The sequence below is a fragment of the Patagioenas fasciata genome, chromosome 5, assembly GCF_037038585.1.
Source record: "Patagioenas fasciata isolate bPatFas1 chromosome 5, bPatFas1.hap1, whole genome shotgun sequence".
Taxonomy (NCBI): Eukaryota; Metazoa; Chordata; class Aves; order Columbiformes; family Columbidae; genus Patagioenas; species Patagioenas fasciata.
The window spans coordinates 4,580,344-4,604,108 of record NC_092524.1 but is presented as its reverse complement, the minus strand read 5'-3'; the positions used below and the strand labels follow the sequence as shown (position 1 = coordinate 4,604,108).

Sequence of the window (23,765 nt, the reverse complement as noted above, 5' to 3'; positions counted from 1 at the left end):
ATCATTTTTCTTAAGATAATCCATTGATGAGCAAGCAAAATGTTCTATACTAACCTCTCATACCAGTTTCCTCTCTTTGAGCCCTGGTTCTTCCTGCAACAGCATTAAGTGGAGATATAAAAATATAGGAAGGAAATGACAAGTGAGGGTGATCAATTCCATTGTTCACTGTCACAGCTCCATGGCTCTGCCAGTGCATTCGAGCATTTCCAGCCTCAACGGGATGATCGTACAATCAGGTCTTGAAATCTTGTACAACTCCTAGAAGTTTAATCTGAACATACTAAAGGACAAGCAAAAAAGGAACGAGCAGCATGGCCATGAAAAGACAGTGTATTTATATAACATAAAATACTGACAGTGTTCCCTTCCACACAAAATTCTCTCTTTAAACTCCCCTTGAAGAAGATCCACAACTCATCTCTTGAGGTAATAATTAGAAGAAATTATGAGGAACAGTATTCAGTTCCTCAGGACCCAACTTCAACGCTGAGAGATCTTTGATGTGCGGATGGAACATCTACTGGCATTTTGACAAATCTCAGATCTCATTATGGAGGTGAGGCCACCTGAGCAGTGAAGTAGGTGTTAAGTTGCGAGAACAGGTACAAAATTTTAGGTATTGGTATAGATTTGGCTTAAACGTTGTTCAAATGGGTAAAACATGGTAAAGACAAGAACTCTGTGCTGTGAAATTGGCTCAATTATTCTATTTCATATAATCTGTGAAAAACTGGAAGGACTTCTAAGAGACCTTGGATCTCCATAGGTGGTAAAGAATAGCACTTTAAAATCCAGCTTTTGAATCTTGGCATTACATAAAGAGTATTCTGTTCTCAAAGGGTATAAAAGAACTCAAATGAGCAAGCTTATAAATAGTCTGAGCCAAACAATTTTCAATTTGACTTTTGGAATTTTTTTCAAGTTAGGATATAAAGTTACTCAGCCTTTCATGAAGACAGGAAATGAAGCACGAGCTATAAACCAGCTGAATATTATAGAAGTCTGATGAAATTAAAATTCTTTCTTTCTAACAAAACACCACATTCCAGAGTTTTCTATGTCAACATGAAGCTTCTACTTTCTGTTGTTTGCTGGTTCTAATACCACCAATCAGAATATTCATCTACCCGCAACCATACTGTCAATGCACGTAATTAAAATATCACCTTTTCAGATAAGGAATGCCAGGACACCCATAGATACAGATTGCTAGTTTTCTGGCTTTATACTTCTTTTTTCTGGGTGGGGCTTCACTTTTTATGACAAACCAAGTCCAGAGATGAAGGACATTAGCCAAGTATTTCATGGGGCATTTCCTTACCCACTGCACACAGAAAGCACCTGTTCTTTATGTAATTATTTCCCATCATCATCTTCCTTCACTAATATCAGTAAAGATGATGGGTTACAAGGTTTTCAAGGATGTTACTAGAGGTATCAAAAATTAAACTGGTAAGCAAAAGGCCAATCTTTCAACTGCTCACCAATTATTCATCTAAACCATTCATCACTCAAATGTAATCTGGAGATCTCCTACCTGCCCTTGAAATTGATCCAAATGTTACACCACAGTCTACAAGAAATTATGCTGTGACTTCTAGAATGTTGGAATCTCACATTGTGTACCTAATTTAAGATCTTAAACTAGGACTATCCTCAAGTTATGTTCATCTTTCACATGGAGAAAATTATCAGTGCACCAGCTCATAACACAAGCACAAACATAAATCACATCTATCGAATTTATTGATATGCATGTTCATGAATTTTCTTTGGCTGCGTTGAGTGACTGATTCAGCAGACAACATCAGAAAAGGCTTGGCTCACGTCATCTTAATTTCCTCATATTTAAGGATATAGACAATATCCTAAACTAGTACCCACATTTTGCTCTTTGTGCTGAGCTGGCCAAGAGGAGTGCTACACTGTGCTATCTTTTAATAATTACTGCAAGAGTTTACTCCTTGGGCTGTTACTAAGAACAGCTCATCTCATATGCTCACAATCTTTGCAGATATTAAAAATATTTAGTCAAATAACATAGAGGCAGATGCAACAAATGCTTGAGCCCCAACTGCTATTTCAGAGGTCACAATTCCCACATAACTATTACCAGCCACAAAATACCACACAAACAAACAACACCACAACACATAAACAACATAATTGCAAGGGTTTAGCTCAGCTCCCAGCTCTTCTCCAGGTTTAATGGCTGCACTACATTTAACAGTGAGACACCTCCACCTCACATTTTCCTGATAAAATAGACACAATGGCCCGAAGTGTGTTGGCTCCTAATTCCTACTTAAGCACTTAAAACATCCATTAAAGTCATGAGATTTTAAGGATTTAAATCAAAGATGAAGAGCTGAACTATCTTTAGGGATTGATCCTCTCTCTTTCTCTCTCAAAAGGTGACCAACTTCTTCTTTTTTCTTTTTTTATTTCCCCAAAGAGAGAAGAAAGAAACAGCTTCTTCCCTTTGTGCAATAGCCCAACCATTAAATGCCTTCAGATACACTGAGTGTCCAGGTCAGTCCTCTACTTGGGAGGATTCACGCAGCCACTTCTCTGGACACTCTCCCAGCAATCAGAGCAAACCCATCTGTAGGTGAAGTCAGAACTGGTTTGTGTTTGCTCATAAAAAGATATATTGAGAGAGCTAAATTTCCTCTGTAAGGCCAATGGAGAAGACACGAGAAAAGAACTGACAGCTGGCCTCTCACATGAGAATTGCACATTTTCTTTACGCTGCACGCATTTTCATCACATGCTGTAACTGCTGCACTACTTGTACACAACAAAAACTCAACTGTTTTCTCCTTCTCATATGGTATATTCTTATTTGACTATATCACAGCATTTACTGGATAGAAAAAGTCTGGTCCTAAGAGGGCTGTGAGCCCTTTCATCCCATGGAGAAATGAAACCAGAGAGATTGCTTAGCTGAGGAGCTTAAAAAACTTTGGTATGTTTTTTTTTTAATGTGGACCACATGTTTAAAAACCCTGGAATAACACACTGATGATGATATAACATATAACATATATGACATATAATAAAACTGGGAATGACTTCAGCCCAACTGCCACATCAGGAAACTGTCAGCAGAGAAGTCCTGTTCTGATTTAAATAATAGTTTCTTACTCTATATTGCATGTCCATGAAAACCTCATTGGCTGACCTTAAAAGCGGTATCTCGTGTGACTTTTAAGTTCAGTCAAACTAATATTCAAGGATGCAGGCTGTCACCTGAGATGTGCAAATAACTGTCATTTGAAGTGTCATAATACATCTTAGATAACTTGATTCAGCTCTGCCTTACTAACTCAAAAGAGCCATGCTGAGGTTTTTTAATCATGCCAAATAGCTCATGGAGTGTGTCCTTTTGTCAGGGGAAAAAATGTCTGCTGTGGCCAATTATACTCTTAAGCATAGTTTTGTTTTATGAGAGCGTATCATTTATTCTTTTCCATCTCCTCTGCAAACAGTAAAGATTTGGGGTTTTTAATCTGTTAGTTGCGAGCACTGCTCCTGTCCCTATGGCAATCAGCAAGTCGCTGTGTCATTAGTGCTTTGTGAAGGCGACTCCAGGTACCCTGGGAGACGCGTTCTTGGGATCCAGCACTTAGGGGACTGAGGCAACACAACAATGCTGGGCCCTGGCAATCAGCTGCTGCTTTTGTTGGACCACACTGAGCTCTGGTTCCACTGGAACTGGAATTGAAGGAGCCCATGGAGAGACTAGGAAGCCCTTTCAGTAACTTTGAAAAATGAGATGTTAGAAAACTATTGTCAATGCACAGACAATTGGAAAAATAATGATAAAAGGCTTGGGAAACTATTTCATTCTGCTTAAACCACTGGTAAATGGCTCTTCAAATCTCCCTCCATCTACAGACAGTACAGCGAGCACAGTTAAAACCAAATGTTTAACTATCCATTTCTAGTTCTAGGGCCAGTGACCAGTGAGGAAAAACTGCTGGCCTAAGCTTTAGAGAAAATAGATGCTGATCACAGGATCCAAGTTATCAAAAATCTCAGCTAAAATCAAGGTGCCTCTAAAAATGAATAAAAAACGATGGGAAGTCTAGATAGCCAACCTATCCAAACAAATAAAAAAGTCAATCATGCAGCAAGAACAAGGGGTTTGCATCAAGCTTGATGAGACATTTAGAAAAACACACGACTGGCACCTTTTGAAAGGAAAGATGCCATTTGCAGTAAATGAGAATTTGGTAAACAATGCAAGGAAAGCAGCTGGTGAGTAACTAGGCTTTGCTCAGATGTGACAAATGCAGCCTCTCAGTACAAACAAATACTGGAAACGAACAGACAAGAAAACCCAAATGTGTCCTGTATCAGCAAGTTCCATGCAGTTCAAGTGTACTCAGTGCCTCCTCAACACATTTTGGTTAGTGCACAGTTTTGACAGCATTTCCATTGTATGCTTTTCATGCAAAAATTAATTACTTCTATCTGTCAGGCATCATAAGCTCTATTACACTAAAACAAGGTTTTGTTTGTTTGTTTGTGTCTCTCATGTTTTAATTATTGCAACATGATTACAACAGACGAAACAACAGCCTAAAGGTACGATGCAGCTACCATCTAAAATATACTAGTGTATAAATATGTATGAGTATGCATGCAGCTATGGACGAGGCTTCTTTCCATAAATAAGCAATTCACATAATCAAAGCTTAGAATGCTTTTTCTGGTACCTTCACATTTGGTTTATTAACAGCCTTCAAAATTGCTCCTCATCACAGCAAAGTGACTTTGAGGTAATGAATAAACATCACTCATTCTCTTACAGGGGTGAAAAAGAAAGAAGGTGATGGAGGGAAACACATGAAACTTGGTGTGAGATACTTGTAGTCATTAAATGGAAATGCTCAACACACAAACTGTGAAGAACATTATTATGTGATCACGTACCAACATCTAGCCTCTTGCTTACATCTCACTATTCACACATTGTTCAAGACAACCTGAATGGTTAAATATTAAAAGAGTTGGCTTCTAAGTGTAGAGGAACATGAGAACAGACACTGCATTTAAGATAAAATTCATCTAAACTCTTCAGGTAACATTTGGTTCAATACTTCACAACTGCAACCCAAGGATAATTCCTGCCTTGCCATTTATTGAGGACTCTTTTCTGTGTGTCTCTTGCACTACAGTGCTCAATACGCACAGCAAAAAGCTTTTAAAGCTTTTAATAAGTCATACTTCATCCATACATATACTGTTGTGTCAGCACACAATTATCACAAGCCATCTCATGAGTAACAAAGCTAACTAGCATTCAGATTACTGAGCTGAACACCAGGAGCTACCAAATGCTACAGAAATCAAGAAGGTGTGCTGCACAGAAGTCCTCCCAGATCAAACCAATGCTACCTCTCATATCAGAAAAGCCAGCAGAAGTGTAACAGGGAACAGCTTTCAGCTCCAGCTTCTTCCCCAGCGACCAGGAGGGGAGAACCACCACATGAAAGGATGTACCACGCAGTACTTCGCAGCTCTTTTCAGCTCTTTCACATGAAGCTACACAAGTCAGTGTATGAGTTCAAGTTCACATTATTCAGATTCAACAAAAGATTTAATCGTACCTTCTCTATACTTTCCTTGACTGATTTGCCTTTACCTATGATGTTTGTCTTCAGTTTCAATGGCTATCACGTACTCTTCCAAGTTTACCTACAGTCACACATTTGGTGCCAAGAGACTGACTCCTAACTAGAATCAAACCATGAGAGTCACCTTTGACAATTATTAAAAAAAAAAAGCACCATCACTTATTCTCTCACATTGCACTCAAGATAAGTTTTGCAATAACAGCACCACCCCAAGCATCTCCCTTCAAAACCTCCTAGGAATAATCCTTTTCCATGACACCTAAAGACACCAACAAATGACTCAGCTAAAGGTGTATTCCAACCACATTTTTGCACCTGTCTGTGGTTCTGTGGTGTTACCTCCTGACAGTATTTGGCATGGGGCAGTAAATGCCACAGGGCAGCTCTCTCTGGGGTGGAAATGAGCCACCGCTACCTTGGAGGAACTGCCAGCCCCATGAAGATCGGTGGAGAGGAAACCCTTGCTGAGATCCAATCTCAAGCTGGGCATCATGGACTTCATCTGAAGATAAAATCTGTTGTAGAGGCTGACAGCTCTTGCTGAAGTAAGAACTTACTGCAACTTCCTTCTTGCTCAGAGATGCCTCTGCCTTACTTTCATCACCACGGTTCAATGTATGTTTAGGTTTACAAAAATAACTCTTAAGGCAGAAACTGTTCACTTAAAAAAGCAGGATTTTACTTAAGGAAAGAAGAAGCTGTTCTAGGATTTCAGCTTCAAACCACATTCCCACATATTTTTTTCCTCCCACCTAAAACACGGTCTCTCGTCTCAGGTTAGAAAGCCTCCTGGAAAATGAATCCGATTTTCGTCGTACATCTGAATAACACCTATCGCAGTGATAGCCTGTCTCAAAAAACAGAAGTTTCAGACACTGTAGAAATAAAAGCAGTTACAAGCATAAATAACTCCTCTGTCTTTAGATCTTCCCATGCCATCTGATACATACACACACTTAATGATACATCTTATGTGGAAGAAAAAACCACGAGACTACAACGGCATCCTACAGCTACCCTAAAACTGCAATGGCATCTCTTAAGGAAGGTTAAATCTAAAACTAGCAAAACACCAAAATGCTGGAACTTCAGTGGTAAACATTGATTCAGGTCAAGTTAATACTTTATGGTATATATACTCATATACATATACAGGTTATTTCCTGTCTATATACCTATCATAACATCACATTATTCCTGCAGTTCAGCTAAACATTACAGAGCAGTTCAGGCCTGCTGTTGGTTGAATAACTGCAAGAAAAATATATTCTCCATTTTTTCAAGAAGCATTTTTTTCTTGATATAGCCAAGCAAGAATCCAATATGCCCCACCACATAAAACCAGCCTATGATAAGACATACAACTGACATATGTTCAAAGAAAACTCCCCTAGGGTTTAAAGGCACCCCTGATCAGGAATATCAAAGAATAGCATCTGACACTGCTGCAGTTCAGACAGGCCAACTCAGTTTATCCCCTGTAGCTCTGAACAGTTTAACAGATGATACAGTCTGTTTATCTACGGGTCAAAATACCTCCTACTGCTATATATATAAGTATATATATAAAGGAATAACAGCGCCAGCGTTTATGCTAGTTGTTGGATATTTATTTTTATGTCACAACAAAAAATGTTCAGTATCATCTCTTCAACTTAAATATTCTTCTCCAAGACTAAAGTCAAAGAAATTGCACCAATCAACTAATTCAGTTTAAAATGGAATTGACAACTTATGTCCCCTGTATCTTCAAATTAGAAGGAAGGTATAATGCCCGTGTCCCACCTCTCCAGTCCCAGAAGGATCATCTCAGTCTCTTTCAAGTTTTTCTTTTGAAGGAAAGAAAACTGTCTCAACTCACACGAGTTAAAATCAAGAAAATACCTCACTACCAATGGGTTGTTTTTCACTCAAGAATTCTGATTTTCTAGCAATTTCTAACTTCAACACTTTCTGGCTGTCTCAGGCTTTCCCAGCATCACCAATTCTTGAGAATACACCTGCTGATCTCACAGGGGTCAGATTAGGGCTGCAAAGAAAACTTGGGAGAACTTCTCCGTTTTAGTAACAAATTTAAGGAAGACTTCTCAAGTCGGTTATTTTAGAAGTAATTAAAATACAGGAGAAACTACCTAGGAAGGATTTATATTCAAAGGGGATTATGGCTAGTGCTAAAATGTTTATAAAATCAATGAGAACCTAGCACAAAATAGATAATAGCTCAGGGGAATTCATATTGATTAGGATCCCATGCAGTCTGAGATACAGTTCCCTATTCCACGTTACTCATTAGTTCATTTCAAGATTTATGTGAATTGTAAAATAGATCTAACTGAGCTCCAGTTATTTATATTGTGTTAACTAAGGAAAAACAGAACTCTACTCACCTGAAACAGAAATTCATTTGTTTCCAAACGCTTAATGAGAGAAGATGGTTCAGTCCGCCTCCACATTCATCATCTGTTGCACATTAATGAATATCCAATAATGCCAATACTAACCAAGAAACAACTGACAGGAATCTGTTAGCACTCGGACTGAGTTGCCACTTTCCCCATGTAACACAACACAAAACCAAGTACTCCTGGCAACCGAAACAGCGTATGGCAAAAGCTGAATGTCTTTATAATACCCAATGTTTTGTAGCCTTTTTATGAGGGATAGCACTAACAGTAAAAACAGCAAGGTGCTAATTACTAAAAGGCACGTTGGTGCATTGCAGCTGCTGTATTGTCAAACATCAGCTGCCCTGCCAGCCAGAAAGGTGCATTGTTTTTATCCAAATTTGATATTATTGTTTGTATGGAAAACCGTTGGATGAAAACCACACACAGTGGCCGTGCCAGGCTCTGCGCTGATCCTCATAGAAAAGATTAGAAATTGTGCCTTACGTTCTTGCAGAAAAACTGAATGCACTCCAGATTGCTGCTGACCTTTTCACAATAGCACTGATTCAGCTAGCTGGCCTGAAAGCCAAAAAGCAAATAAAGTCACCTAAGGGGTACCAGGTTAAAGCAAGCTCCAAAACAGAGGCAAAGGCCTGACCTTCAAAGGTTGGTGTCGCTTGTGCTCAAATAAACGGAGGAAACTTCTCATTACCAACACAGTGGTTCTTAAATAGAAGTTAGAATTCCAGTAAAATAGTGCTTAACTGAAGAACGATTCACATGCATTAGCCACTCTTAAGAGTCTGAAATAGCGTAAATGTTGGTTACACAGAGTCTACTAGCCAGTAATTATCTTGATCTTCCCAGTATGCTTGGCTGATTTTCCATTTTTCTCAGTTAAGTTTCCATACAAGTCCATAGAAATACTGCAAAATTCTTCCCATTTTGCATAAAAACCCACAATGGAAAACAACACTCATATTTTCGCAGTAAGGAAGAGCTTCATGAAGCTAAAAATCATGAGGATCGTTCCTGCTCCTGGAAACAGGAACGCGTCAGCAACGATTTCAGGCTCACGTGGGATCTCTATTGCCCAAATGTCACACTATGATCTTTGCAATGGTCTGGAGAAGAAGAAACGCAAACCAGCCACCGGCACAGTCATGACACCGTGAAGCGCTGAATCAACTGAGTTTTACTGCCTTATGGATGTGCAAGGAAAAGCAAGGAAATAAAGACCCCAGTGACGTGCTCCTGAGGAAACAGAGAAAGTGGGAACGGCAACAGCTATTTCTTGACCATCCACCATGCTGACAGGCCCTACTTGATCATCTCTCCCCTGGGCAGCAGAAGCAGGAGGACCACCAAGCCTTGCATCTTCTGCATCTTGGGCTCCAACAGATGGAAAGCAGAGTTTGGGTATGGTCAACCTGCCAGGACAAAGATCTGCTGCCCGCTTGGCCCACACCTGGAGTCAGACCTAAGGTCATTTTTCAGTGCAAACTCTTTGCAAATTAGTTCTTCTCTCTTTTTGCAAAACACAGTGTGTCTCTGAGCCAACACCAACTCACATTCACGTCTGAAGACGCTATTGCGTATTCATATAATTATCTCAGCACTAATAGCTACCGATATGTGGAGATGCTTTCTCTGGTGAAACACTGAAGGGAAAATATGAGTCATAAGAATTAGGGAAACAAAATAATGAAAATTAAGATGAGAGGGAAGCCATCCTAAGGAAGATGAGAGATTAAAAAGAGTTTGTATTTCATGGGAAAGGGTTTATTTTGTTTGGGTTTACTGCAAATTAAGCACAACAATCAGATATTTAAATAAATGAGATCAAGGAAGAAAAAAAAGGAAGTAGAACTGAGAATATGAAAACCTAACTTATATTTATTATAGCAAATTCCACCCAAAGCATTTTCAAGCACTTTTGTAAGCCTGTAAGTAGAGAGAAAATGATTTTCTACTACCAAAACACAGTGATCGTGACAGGGACAACTGGTATGAGACATACATGGCTTCAGCGAGGGAGTTGAGGAGAAGACGGAAACACAGCAACATCTTCAAAAGAACCAATAAAAAAATAAGATCAATAAAATGCAATTAATCAGAAACTATCAATAGCAAGAAGGAAAACTGAGGTGTCTAATCTAGAAATGAATTGAGGAAATCGAAAGTGCTAAGAAGGACAATGAAAAAATTTCTAGAACACCCAAAGGCTATTTTGAAATTTACCCTTTAGCTACAAAGAACAGATGCACTAACTGGGAAAAACAGCAAGGTATCTTTCTAGAAAAAAAAAAAAATGAATACTAAAAATATTGTAAGAGTCAGCAAATCAATAGGAAAGTAACATCAATATGAGTTATCTTTGTAGATGCTGTAGATGCTTTAGTGCTCATTTCAATTACTTGATTCAAAGTCTCTTTCTAACTTTTTTTAACTCTTTTTTCCCAGCCTCCAAAAAGATTCAGGCACAAAGCAGCAGTTTATTAAATAGAGGTAGATGTCTCAGAAAAATGCATTTTTTGAGAGTTATTCCAGAGGCGGTTACCTACCTAAATTAAACTGATTTGTCTGTCAAAAATCTTACAGAATAAGAGGAAATACCTTTCTAAAAATTAGATGTGTAAATGAATATTTCATAGAAAGCCTTTCCTCAGTTGTCAATAACACCGGGTTAATAAAAATTTTAAAACTAAATAAATGTTTTAAAAAAAAAAAAAAGCAAGCACTTTGCTTCTTGCTGTGTAAGCACTTTGCTTACTTCTCTACACTTACTTTAGTCTATTTTGTGGTATTATTGTGCTGTCCCCTTATCAACTACCTTCATCCAGTAAACCTCACAATACTGCAAGCAAGACAACCAAGGGATTAGTTAACACCGTTATCCCAGTTTCCAGACAGCAAACTGAAAAAGAGAAACCTGTGCAGAGATACACTGGGAAACGGATGGATCTGACATCTATGAAGGTCCAAGTAACGCTTCCTTTTCTTACTAGGACAGTGCAACCAGACAAAGCAGTCTTATTTTTAGTTTCTGTTCAAATACAGCTCCCCACGCAATACAATAAGAAAATATGTTGCTCTTTTTCTTCGCTAAATTTATAAATGTGTTTCCATCAAGGGATTGCACTGAAAAAACTGGGAATTGATGTATTATTTGAAAATAAAACTTCATATAAATATATAAAGCAAATGTCTCTCAATTTCAGCGGTGAGCAGAAAGAGATACATTAAAATTGCTCTACACCAGGGTAACCCTACTGCATCTGGATAATGTCAAAAGCTCAACGCCTCTGAATCAATTCAGAATTATTTGCACTTAATAGAGACACATCCTGTGCAACTCCATTCCATGTTAATCTGAACAAAAGCCATAAGGAGAAATGCTGGGAAAAGATGCAAAATACGCATGCAGAAACCCAAAAAGAAAGTAGAGAGTTAACCATCTAGCAAAGCCCTCGGTTAGTAAAAACATCCTTGCCGATGATTACTTAACTTTTGTGCTTTGTTTTTTATATGCACATTAGCTTTGAATACCCAGACCCATCTCAGTAAGTCACTTACTAAATCTTGCAGGAAGAAACATGTCAGTATAAACTGACATTTGTCATGATTTAGAGACTCTTGTACTTTCAGAACCAATTTAGTTTTCCCATCTACTGGAAACAAAATATGTTTGCATAAGGAAAAAGGCAATAGATAATATTTACTGGAACAGCCTCCAGTTATACTATTAGCAGAGGCAAAACACATTTTCCATTAAAAATAATAATAAATAAATATTTCTATGAGAAAACGGATGATTTTTCCATTTAGGTTTTTGACTGAAGGATAAAAACTCAATTTTATTCAGTAGTTTTAAAAAAAAAAAAAAAAACAAATAACACAACAAACATGAGTTGTGGGGAGAAGGGGGTGGTTGTGTGGTTTGTTGTCCTTTTTTTGTCTTTCTTTCAGAACTCTCTTTAGGTAGAGCAAAGCCTTTAATTTTAAACTGGTCAACACAAAACATCTACTAGACATCCTTCTCTGAATGCAGCAGAGCTGCTGTATTTGCAACCTATATTACAGCCCCTGGGCGCTATAAGTCTCCCCGCTCCCCAAGTCCTGAGCTTTTCACTGTCACCTTCTTTGTAACCACGCTCATCCCTGGTACCTTCTCCCAAGATGGGTGCTGTGGCTTCATGGCCAAAGTGCCACTGTGTTCCATGGGGTGCCTTCTCATTTACACATCAGCATCTGCTCAAGAAGCACCAGAACCTCAGCTGAAACTCCTTAAAAGGGTCATGAAAGAAATTTTAAGAGAAAAATTTCTTTGACACACCACAGGGATGAGAACATCCCTGAGGAGTTTAATGCCCTTTTTCCCCAAGATCCCTAATATCTATATACAAATCTGAACAACATTATTTTCTACACGTACTTTATTGCATCCATTACCTGAGGACTCAACAGTCTCTAGGCTGAGATCAGAATCCTCTAAATCCTTCACATGGTCCTCTAGTGAATCAAGTTCATTTCTGTGTTCCCAAAACTGACGGGGTGGACGGTGGGGTGTTCAGTTTGTAACTGATCTTGCTGCAAAACAAATGCACATCCTTCCCTCTTCTGGTCCAACAGGTTATCTATAAACTGACTATGAGAACTGCCAGTTGGACAAAGAACTCCATGCCCTCAAAGCCATTCTTTAAGAGCAATGGGAAGACAGCTTGAGCCTCAAAACTGCACATCGAGTTTCTCTCAAGTGACCGGAAAAAAGTTTACAAGTACAAGCAGTTAAGAGATCACATTTTTCTCATTTCAAGACTTCCAGCTATGCAAAATAGTTGCCCTCTCTGCATCCTCAAGCACTGCAAAAGGTAACCACAGAGAGTCAACAGCATCTAGTGTCCCTCCACTGCTCCTGATGCAAAACACAGTACTGGAATAAGAGATGATGGAATCATAAAAAAATATAGGTTGGAAGTTACTTCTGGAGGTTTTCTATTCCAACCCCATTTTGAAAGCAGCGCTAACTTTGCAATTACGTTTGGTTGTACGGGACCCATCTAACCCCAGGTATGCAGTTGTCCCAAAGTGCAGCAATTGCCCAGTCCTAACCAGAATCTATTCCAGCAATAGTCCCCAAAGCATGCTAGACAAGCCTTGCTCAGCCATCCAGAATAAATATACTAGTCCATTACTGGCATTTGTTTTTCAGTTAATACTTTTTGTTATTGAATTTTTTTGTCAAGTTAAGTCATGAACATCCAGTAGCTTTTAAAAAGAATTGACCTTCTAGGCAGTGAAAAACAATTAGCGATACACTCTAGAGTAATGATGTCCTTTACAAACCAGGTATCACAACGAAAGAAAAAGCCAGAGTAATCTTATCTCATGTTGATTGACATTTCCATTTGCTAGAGCTTTAAAACCATGTTCTCAAAATGTATTGCTCTTGCTGTTGTGTGATATTGAGGCTAGTTGGACTTGGCTCTAGTACTTAATCCCATAGCTTCTCCGAAATAATCACAAAGTGTACGGCTCAGAAAGGTATATCGAAACTATCATTTTTGAGCCCACTCCATATGTTTCTCCTGCCTACAGGAGAGAATTCAGAAACAGCTTGCTAAACAGGATTCTAAAATCAGCTTTAATCATTAATGCTTTTTGCTACTAGGAAGAAAAAATTGCCTGAAGACAAGATGATTTCTTACACTGTCTGATAAAACAACGGTACTTTGGGGGAGGAAAGAGGGAACCTGATCTGGATTCCTCTCTGACATGGGCAGCCCCCCAGCTGTGAACAGCTGGTTATGGAGCGATGTGAACTCACCGCACCTCAGAGCCTCTGGCCCTATCGCAGCCCTTTCCCATTCTCAGGGCCTCATGTGCAGCCAATGGATCCAGTTTAAAACTAAACACATCACTAGGCTCCATAACACAAAGTCAATGGAAAACAAGACCCTGTGTCTCATATGTGCATATACATTAGCTCCAACAAAATTGCCTAAAGCACAATTTGAATGTAAACCTTGCGGTCTTCACCTTGACTTCACAGGTCCTTGGGAAAGCTGCTATTCTGTCAGATCCCAGGTAACTAAAGCCTTTGTGCTCCAACAGGAAAACACCACTTTACATATATGCACACGCATAGGTATGTCACAGGTACATACACACACATCATTTTCAGTTAGTCTAGTTATGCTCCAGGTTTTAAAAAGAGTAAAACCTCAGCATCTAAGTTTGAAGAGCTAAGTGCACACTTTTTAGCAATTCGTATAAAGGCACTGCAAGTGGCTTGCATTCAAGTGCAAGCAAAACTTCCTCGTTATATACAAACATTTCTCAGCATTTATCAGTCCACTTCAGCCACTAGCAAACTTCTGACCATCATTACAAAAACAACACAATGTCTTGATTTGCTTTGCTGCCAGCTGTTTGCTACAACCACTTGCCTGGTCTGAACCACTGTAGCTCCACTAAAAGCTCTTCCAAATTTTTCCCTTATTCGCTGATGTCAGCAGAAACATGACAGGAGCTATACTGTCCTAATTTGAAGATAGAATTTTGATGATATCCGGATCAATACAAGGGCTTAATGGGTAAAGTACAGCAAGAGCTCTTTCTGCGCACAAGGGTTAGTACATACATATCAAGTCACCACTTATGGCATAGATTTCTCTCTCTTTCAGTGCTGGAACATGCAATGGGGACAATTTCCTTTAAGGGTCATTATAGTGTAAAGATAATGATGCTGACCCAGCAGGAATATACAATCTATTTTTTTTTTTTTACTGGTCAGCTTTAAAGTCAGATTCTGCTACAATTCGTAGCCAACACATCACTGAGTTTTTCTTTAAGTCATCTAAGAATGGGATAAAGTTCTATTTCTAAAAAGAAGTTAGAAGCATAAATGCAGCCCTGCACCCAAATCTGGAATGTGAGCACACAAAGAGATCTTGGAGGACGAATGGAAATACAGATTGAAGAGACAGGCAAGTGCGTAAAGACAGGCAGTGAACTAGCCCACTATTGCTCTATTCTGTCTTAGAAATGATCAGCCCCTTCTTGGCAAATAACAAAAGGTAAAAACCAAAGCTTTATAGATGAGATATTAAATTACATGCAATGCAATTCATAAGAATGCAACCCTAACACATCTAAGCAATTGTTGAAGGGGAGACAGCATCTGCAATCCCTCCATTTGAACAAAAAGTCTCAACAGCCTCAGAGCAGGATTTTTATCACTATTCTGAAGAGGCAAAGAGGTTTTTTTCCTTTAATAGCAATGATTGTAATCTATTCAAATGCAAGTTACTAACATAAGAACTGACAGTTGCAAGGCTGAATTTCTTTGGAACCATAATTATTTATGACACTTTCTTACAGTAACTCCAAAACATATGGTTACACCTTATTAGAAATTAAATTCTTTTTTCATACAAATCTCAGCGTGACATTACACCAAAAGTTACTCCAGGGAATGGCAAATAATTTCACTTTCCAGGGTTTGGTTGTTGGAATAGCAAACTAATTCACTTGGAAATATAAAAGCACTTTTGATAACACAAATAATCCATCTAGAGCCATATAAGGCATAAACATAATTATCTAACAAGCTCATGAGCCTTCTTAGGATAAAAAGTTTAACATTTTGTTTGAAAACTTTCCATCCACTAGCACTTCTATCACCCTGCCTTTGGATGTAGGCACTTGGCATGGGGAAGGGTCTGTTTTGGTTTTAATTCAGCCCAAAGCAGAAGGAAACTGCAGTCTCGTTTATTAAAGTCCATAAAGCCACAAATGGAGGAGACCGACAAGTGTCTGCCTTTTGATCACGTTATAAAAGATGAATTTGAGTTCACTTCAAATAAAAAGTCCTTATGAAAACAGCAGACAGGACCAATGTATAATTTGCATTATATCACCAAGAGAAGGGACTTTCACTGATAAGATGAAAAATGAGGTTAACAAGGGTCTCTCAAAGAAATTGTGAAACTCTTAAAAAACCAAAAACAACCTGGCACCAAGTTCCATGTTTATAAAAATGGGGGAAAGTTTGGGCAGGTTGGCTGGGTTTTTGGTGGTGCATGGGGGTGGTAGTTTGGGGTTTTTTCTTGTCTTGTTGTGGTATTTTGTTTGTTTGTGGTTTGTTTGGGTTGGGTTTTTCGATGGGCTTTTTTGATTGGTTGGTTTCGGTTTTTTTAGTCTCCATGGGAGAACTTGGTTCTAACTGAAATGGTGCCATTGACATAGTCTGTGGGGCAGAGATGGTGATGTTGGCTGTAACACTTTTAGATTCTTCCCCTGCCCTCCTCTTTGCTACAGTTTCAGTGTAGAAGAAAAATGAGTGAAGTTGCAGCGAACAGTCATTTGCCACCAACATTTTTCCCATTTTCTTAAGTTCAGGTAATTTCATGAAGTATCCGATACGTAGTTATGCGCATATGTCCACCCACAGAGCATAGAACATACGTTTATTGTCATGTAAAGTGAATGATGAGCGTGGGAAATACGGACACCTTGTGAGGCGGGTTTCTTGAGAGAACAAACAGAAGGATTATCCAGAAGTCAAACCCATGGACACCATCCAAAACCACATATATCACTGCCCTATGGAAGGTTGATAGGATACCACACGATGTCCATGTCACATCCCAAGCCACAGTGCAGTGAAATTAGAACAGCTGCAACGAAATCACTGCAGAGGAGGGAGGGGAAATTCAACAAAGTCCAACTTATTTCATACAGCAAGAAAAACAACAGCTGTGGCAAGCCCGTGGATTGCCAGCAGACTTTTACTCTGAAGGTGGTTTGTTTTTTGGTTTCTTTTGTTTGGATTTTTTGTTGGCTGGTCGTGTTTTTTTAATATTCTTATAAAATACCTTTATTTTATCACCTCTTCCTAAAAGATCAACTCAGATTCACACCATTTGTTTACACTCTTTACATCGACAGGTGGAAGACACCTTACAGACCATATGCAATCCTACTTCTCTATAGAGGGAAAAGACACACTACAATATAGTCAAGACAATGAGAACAATAATCTTGTAGGCCCACTTTAGTCAGTGTATCCTTTCCTGTATTACACCCATTATCACAGGAACATTCTCTGGTGACACTGGTTAAGCAGAAAGGGAAAATAATACTTCTGTAGAACATGACAGTAAAACTGTATCAGTTTTACTAGATATTTCTTGGCGGCATAAGGAGTTGTGCATGAAGGACAGAAGGTTAATACTAATTTTCTTGTTTCATGCATTCTCATCAGTGAGAAAATACATTTATCCTAACTGGGAGATCCATCCTGCTTTGGATTTAAATGGCTCTCACGATGAATCTGAGCTCAACAGCCACTAGGTAATAATCACTTTTGCACCAATATAACAACCCTGCAGGTAGGAAAGGGCTGTTAATCTTTCAAGTTAAGAAGGTAATAAAGAACACAGAACTGAAATGTGGTGGGAAAAAAAATAATTCTGCCTTTGCTCTTCACTGTGAAATATATAGCAGAAAAATCACCATATTCTTTTCAGAAGAGATGGTTGGTTGCTTGTTAGCATCTAGAAAGTGTGGATAAGCACGCTAGCAACAAACTTTCAGCTGATTTGGCTTGATTTTTCTCATTTTACCTCTGAGCTTCAGACTCTCCGTGTGCTTACACGGCACGGCCTGTCCCCTTAGTATTTGTGAAGTAGTCACAGACTGCGGGGTTTTGTGGCTTTGAAGGCATGCAGAGTATTTGTATGCCTGCTGCACAGAGCACATACCGTGTCTAGAAGAATCAGCATTAGGCAGACTTAAATTAACTCCCCATTTCAGCCCTGGTTTTGCCACTGAACTGCTGCGCCATCTCTAACTCTCATGGGTGCAACTTCCAGCCCTCAACACGGGTGCTCCCATATCATGTGCTAAAAACCCCCAGCTGCAAGTGTGCAAATGCTGCTGTGTTTAACATCAATGTTTGCATCCTGCAGACATGGGACTTCCCAACTACTTGTGCAATTCACAGAATTTATCCGTGAATATGGGGCAGATATAAATGGACAGTGGTTCAATGCTTGTGCCTCAGTAACCCCATCAGTAGTTAAACCCCAGCCAACATGATTAACAGAAATATGTCCATATGTCTCTCTGAAAATGATGAATGCCCTAATTACGTCTCATACATGCAAGACAAGTACGCAAATGTATAAAAACCCCAACTTTTCTGTTTTCAAGTGAAATACGTTGCTTTTACAGAACACAGAGAATCTCCACTTATCTCCTTCATTCAATATGAGTTTAATATACTTGTTTGTTTTCAGAAACTGTATTTCCTAAACACGTTTATGTTATTTCAAAAATGAAATACATAAAGTGGGTGGTTATCCTACATATATATTTTGACATAAGGAGCTGCTAACTACTTGGAAAGGAGTTACCGAGAATGAACACTAAAAGCCTCCCAGGTTTTTGTTATTTATTTTACAAATTTGCTGATGCCAATTCTATGAGAAAAGTTAGAACCTTTTCAGTTTTTTCCACTGCATTGCAAATGTGAATATGGAATGTTAAAAAAAAAGACACAAATATATATGAAAAGGCAAAGCAGACTCAAACGCAATTCTTCAGAGATCTTACAAGATCAAAATGATGCTATAAGTTCCAGCAGGATGAAACCGTACAAAAGAGAGTAGAAATAACAGTAAAAACACAGGTAAGGTAAAATAATACCACCTATTAGAATTTACACGCACAAGCAGTTCAAATGCATTGTGAGAGACGAGAAATCTGGAAAGCTCTAACTTAATGATCTGGAGCGCTCTGAACTAAGGTGCAGCTTATCGGCACACGTCATGAGTATGAAATAGTTCAACCTCGTCATCTCAAAGGCAACGGTAATCTTATATGCCTTTTAAGTTTAAAGGCGTAGGAATGATGAGGACCAATTCAGAATCACAGCTGAGCATGAGATCCTCCTTGCTTCCACAGGTGTTTTGTACGTTTACTACTTGTTGTTCAGGTGTTTCGTATATTTATTTCTTAGGCAAGACACACAGCAATCCAAAACCACTAAAAAAAATCCACCCCTATACAATACCAACATACTGCCACGTTATTCTACCTTCAGACACACGCCTTTGAGCTCGTTTCTTTAAATCACAGCTTCACCGTGCATTTGAGGATGTTATATAGGCAACTATGAAGTGACTCTGTTTAGCAGATTAAACATATAAATGAAATCAGAGAGGCCTATAAAGAGATGTTGCAGAAAGCCGTTGTGAGGAGTGAAAGGGTTTCACAGGGCCGAAAGGAATCACCTCTTAGTTAATCGATTTGTCAGTCTGTAGGTCCCCTTGCTGCAGGGCCTCCTCCATTTTACCTCCTAAAAACTTCGCTCCTTCTAGCAAATGTATAATTTTATAACATGCAGAAAGCCTCTCTCTCATGGTCTCAGGCACCAGGAGTTTGTTCTCTTTCCTCACATTTCACCCACATGCACAGAAGTCAGAGATTTGATTTGCCCTTCTGAAATTGAATGCAACACAGACCAGATATGTCGTAATTCCCATTAATTCCTTCAAAAAGCTCCTTCCCCACCACTACCACTAATGCACTGTCAACATCTGCAAAATTGAGTCAAGATGTTTAATTTTTTTCCATAGAGGTAAATAAAAAGGTTAAGCACTGATTTTATGTAAAACAGCAAAAAGGAACAAATACTGGATTCTGTATTATAGTAACAAGGCTCTATATCAGCTATCTTCTGACTTCTGAGTAGTCCTTGCAATACGTAAAGAACAGCTCTTCTCACAGTTTTTTTTGTATTGAAAAAAAGCTTTTTCTATATACAGCGTATCTTCTGCCCAACTTTTCAAAGAAACTTGTAAGCTGTTTTCCCAGTCACTGAAAGTGCATCTATAGGACCATTTGAATTTTTGTTTGTAGAGAACTAAATACCACAAGATTTATAGCTGCAATTTACTGAGCAGTTCCGTAAACTGCTATTTAAAGCAGTCCTCTTCACTTACATACACCAAGAGGTCTTTTTTTACAAAAGCAGGATAATTTAAGCCCAGTCCATGCATGTCTTTTTTATTCTTTCATCCTGTCTTCCAATTCTTACAGTATATCTTCACAGCTTGTCAAAAATGCCATCTCCCATCACCAGTACCGTTAGAAAAAGAATTGAGGGAAATATTCTTTTACAAAGTAGTTCAAAAACTTACTACGATGGCCAAGATTCAATATTGCAGCCTGACATACAGGGGCAAATAAAAACCACAATGTAAAGGCAGGAAGGAATGTGGGATATGTTGATTCATCAATTTAGTTTGCAGTAAGTACCATCACAGCTACAAATAACAGCAAACTCTAGAAAACACCGAGAAACAAAAGAGAGAATGATGCCCTGTTGCATTTGTTCCTGTGATGGAATAATACATCAAAACAAGTACCTCGGCTACACTCTTCTAAGAAACAGGTCTCTTCTGTGTCATAGGAAAACCATTTCAGTAAAGTACCTGGCCCACAGCTGCACTACAGGAAGGACAGCAGATCATCATTTCTGTATCATACCCCTCAGCACGCCTCCACACTTATCTTTCTCACAAATGTCAGCAGAATTCCCCCTTCCTAAATTAAATGTTTCTTATAAAGATGTTGTTCTCTAAAAAAAACATTTTAGGAGGTAGGTGCTATTGTCTGAAAAAAACGTTATTTTAAAAATTGTAATGACACGGTGTTCCGTGAAGTGTGCCCATAAATAGGTAATCGGAATGATCCAGTGCCACTTGTCATCTTCAATCCACATTTATGAACGCAAAGAGGACCCTTGTGATATTCACTACCATGAAACCGAACTTTTCAATGAAATTAATTTGTCAACCATTCGTTTGACACTGTGCTTCTAAGGAGGTTGTCAAGGGGAGAGGTCTTTAAATATTTTGTTTACCTTCACAATACGCAGAGTCCCCTTGGACAGAGAGGTAACCACTCTTGCATTCACAGGTAGCTTTTGTGTTCCAGTTCTTGCATTCTGAATTTTCACCACATTTGTGTCCCTCTGCGCAGAAGTTATGACCTGAAATACAAGGAACACACAAAACAGTATTAAAACATGTTTATTTCAGATATTCAGGTTTAATATTTACATTGATTGAATTACTCTGAAGAACTTTGGCATGCTACATTCCAGAAATTCTCTCTATAAACCTATCTGGTGTACACAGGCTTTTTGGATTCCTCCACCAACTCATTCTCAGTGAAATTATTTTGTTGAAAAATCTATTTGTACGACTAGTTTTAGTCAGGAGAAAAGATAACTTCAAAGCAAGAAGCCATGAAAACACATCAGTCATCTAATGAACCCATGTAGGATAAAAGACCACCTTACCTCCGATTGCCAAGAATATTAAAATAAAAATCCTTCATAGTTCTCTTATTACACATAATCAAGTGTGGTTTTAGAAGAGCAAAAATGAGATGCTACATTAGAACACAAAGCTATACTGGTAGTCAAAACAACCTCATGCAGCGCCTTGTAGTTCCGTCATCAAAAACTACTTGGATTGTTTCAACAGTTTATGCTTAATCCGCGCATCATGTTTTGTAGGGGAGAATTTATATTAATCTCTCCTTTTTTCTGCATAGCTTCTTTATAAACAGTTTCTTTTATTCCATACAAAGTCATTTCTACAAACACGATGAACTTTCCCGCTTTCTTGTGTAAAAGCACAACTGGTTCAAGGTCTTTCTTCCTGATTTTCATTATTTCTCAAAGATGTGTCAAAATCTCTCCCTGCTGAAGTCTAAAGTGAACGTAATTGCAACTTTATCTCTTTAAAGGCACACCACTGGAAGTACTGTAAGAGAGAAATGAATACACCACAGAATTTGATAACAATTTTTTTCCCCCTATTGGTGTATTTTTGATGCTTTGTTCTCTATTAATATCCAAGAGTCAATTTCTATTTGCCTGAGATACATAAACAGTCATGTCAGTAATTCTTATTTTTTCTGCATTTTCTCTCCTAGGAGGAGGGAAACCAGAAACCCAGACATAGAATCGGCTCCTTCTATTCCAGCTTGCCCTTATATGAATATAAGCACAGTTCCTGCCAATTCTGCCTGGTCATAAAGGAGCAAACTAAAAGTTCTAGTTCACTGATGCCAAACTTTCCCAACATCCCCTAATCACAGTCAAGAAAAAGACAACCTGGACTTCTAAGATCTAAAGGCCAGAATCAGATCTTTGTTCATAACCCTTGCTTTGATATTCTTTACGGAACTTTGGAAGACTTTAGGTTATACTTAGTGTAGTGTTCATCTACAGTAAGCAAATTTTCATGCGATATCCTGAAGCTGTTGTTCACTGAGAGGGGTTGTATTTGTTTCTAAACATGCACTTCAGTCATGTACTAACTTAAAAATCAGATTTCATCACTTCAGTACATATTGATATAATCATCTAACTTTGGGTTGAGGTCATTTTTTTAAAAAATGTAACACTTGTTAGCAAGGACATTTTCTCAGAGTCAACATCCAACTCTACATTTAAACTTCAGATTAATTTTATTAAGAACCAAGGTACCCTCCTTGTGCTCCTTTAGAGCGTCCTGTCATTGTAATCCAACTTCCAAAAAAGAACCAACTCCATTAACGAAAACTGCAGATATCCCTTCTAGTCTTCATTCATTTCACAGTCTGGTAAAAAACACTTAAGTATTCCAGCTACAGCCTTGTCAAGCCTGGCTACATTTTATACTGGTAAAAAAGGGTGCAGTTACACTGCCTTTAGCTATTTAGGCAATCACAGTATTTGACTTCTCATTTTTGCCTTTATAATTATAATCGAAACTGAACACTGGAACCCATCTCCCCAAACGCATCCATTCAGCATCTAATTTATACTCCCCAAGCAGGATTACTATTCTGTTGGAGTTCTAGATAATATCCAAGAGACAACAAGTTTTATAACATTTTCTTTGTCACTGTTTCCCCTACGACTATGACATCCTGGTCTATAATTCTTGCTTCTTTAGAATAATAATTCTCCTTTGAGCTCATACACAGTACTAGCTTTATATTTGATTATTACTGGTAGATACTACTACTCAGAACCGATGTAACACATCAGTGTGTTAAGCTACGCACCATAAAAATATCACATTTTCATCTACTGTGGACTGTTACTACTCTCTTAGCACATTTTAATTTTATTAATTTATATTTCCCTCTTGTCCAAACATGTAAAAATTGTTTATTCTTTCTCAGCATGTTTTGGTTACAATAGCCCATATACAACTTTCTGCACCCAAAAAAACTCCTGGATTCTGGCCTCTCTTTAAACCACTCAGTCAACATTTTACCCTGCGATCAGTTCATGGCAAATTTAACACAATTAGCCCCAGGGATGGCTTCTCAGGGTTAACTTTCATCACAAGCCCTCAGTCCCAGATCAGCCGCTCTGTTCTAACAGCACTTTCTCCCAAGCACAAGCTGCTGGTTACTTTCAATATCCCATTATAGCCCTAAGAATTCTTCACTGTTTATATGAAATTCATCAGTAGATATGATGACTACCCTGACTACCCATTTTGTAGCACTAGAGCTGTCACCATTTGTTAAAAATTGCCTGGAAAAACCTGTATTGCTTTTGTTTCTTTATTATCAACTCAACTATGAACTGTCTCCATTCAGAATCAGACTTCAAAAGAGAACAGGAGAAAAAAATAATGCTACAGTTCTG

General features: G+C 38.5%; 1 protein-coding gene across 7 annotated transcripts in view; it reads right to left on the bottom strand.

The window, feature by feature from the left end:
- NELL1 (neural EGFL like 1) overlaps nt 1–23,765 on the bottom strand; it is a 271,852-nt gene that overhangs the window by 164,578 nt on the left and 83,509 nt on the right. For all 7 annotated transcript variants that reach the window (XM_071808817.1, XM_065839269.2, XM_065839270.2 and 4 more), the window contains exon 12: nt 20,970–21,098. In XM_071808817.1, the coding sequence (XP_071664918.1) occupies nt 20,970–21,098 (129 nt within the window). The remainder of the gene's footprint in view (nt 1–20,969; nt 21,099–23,765) is intronic.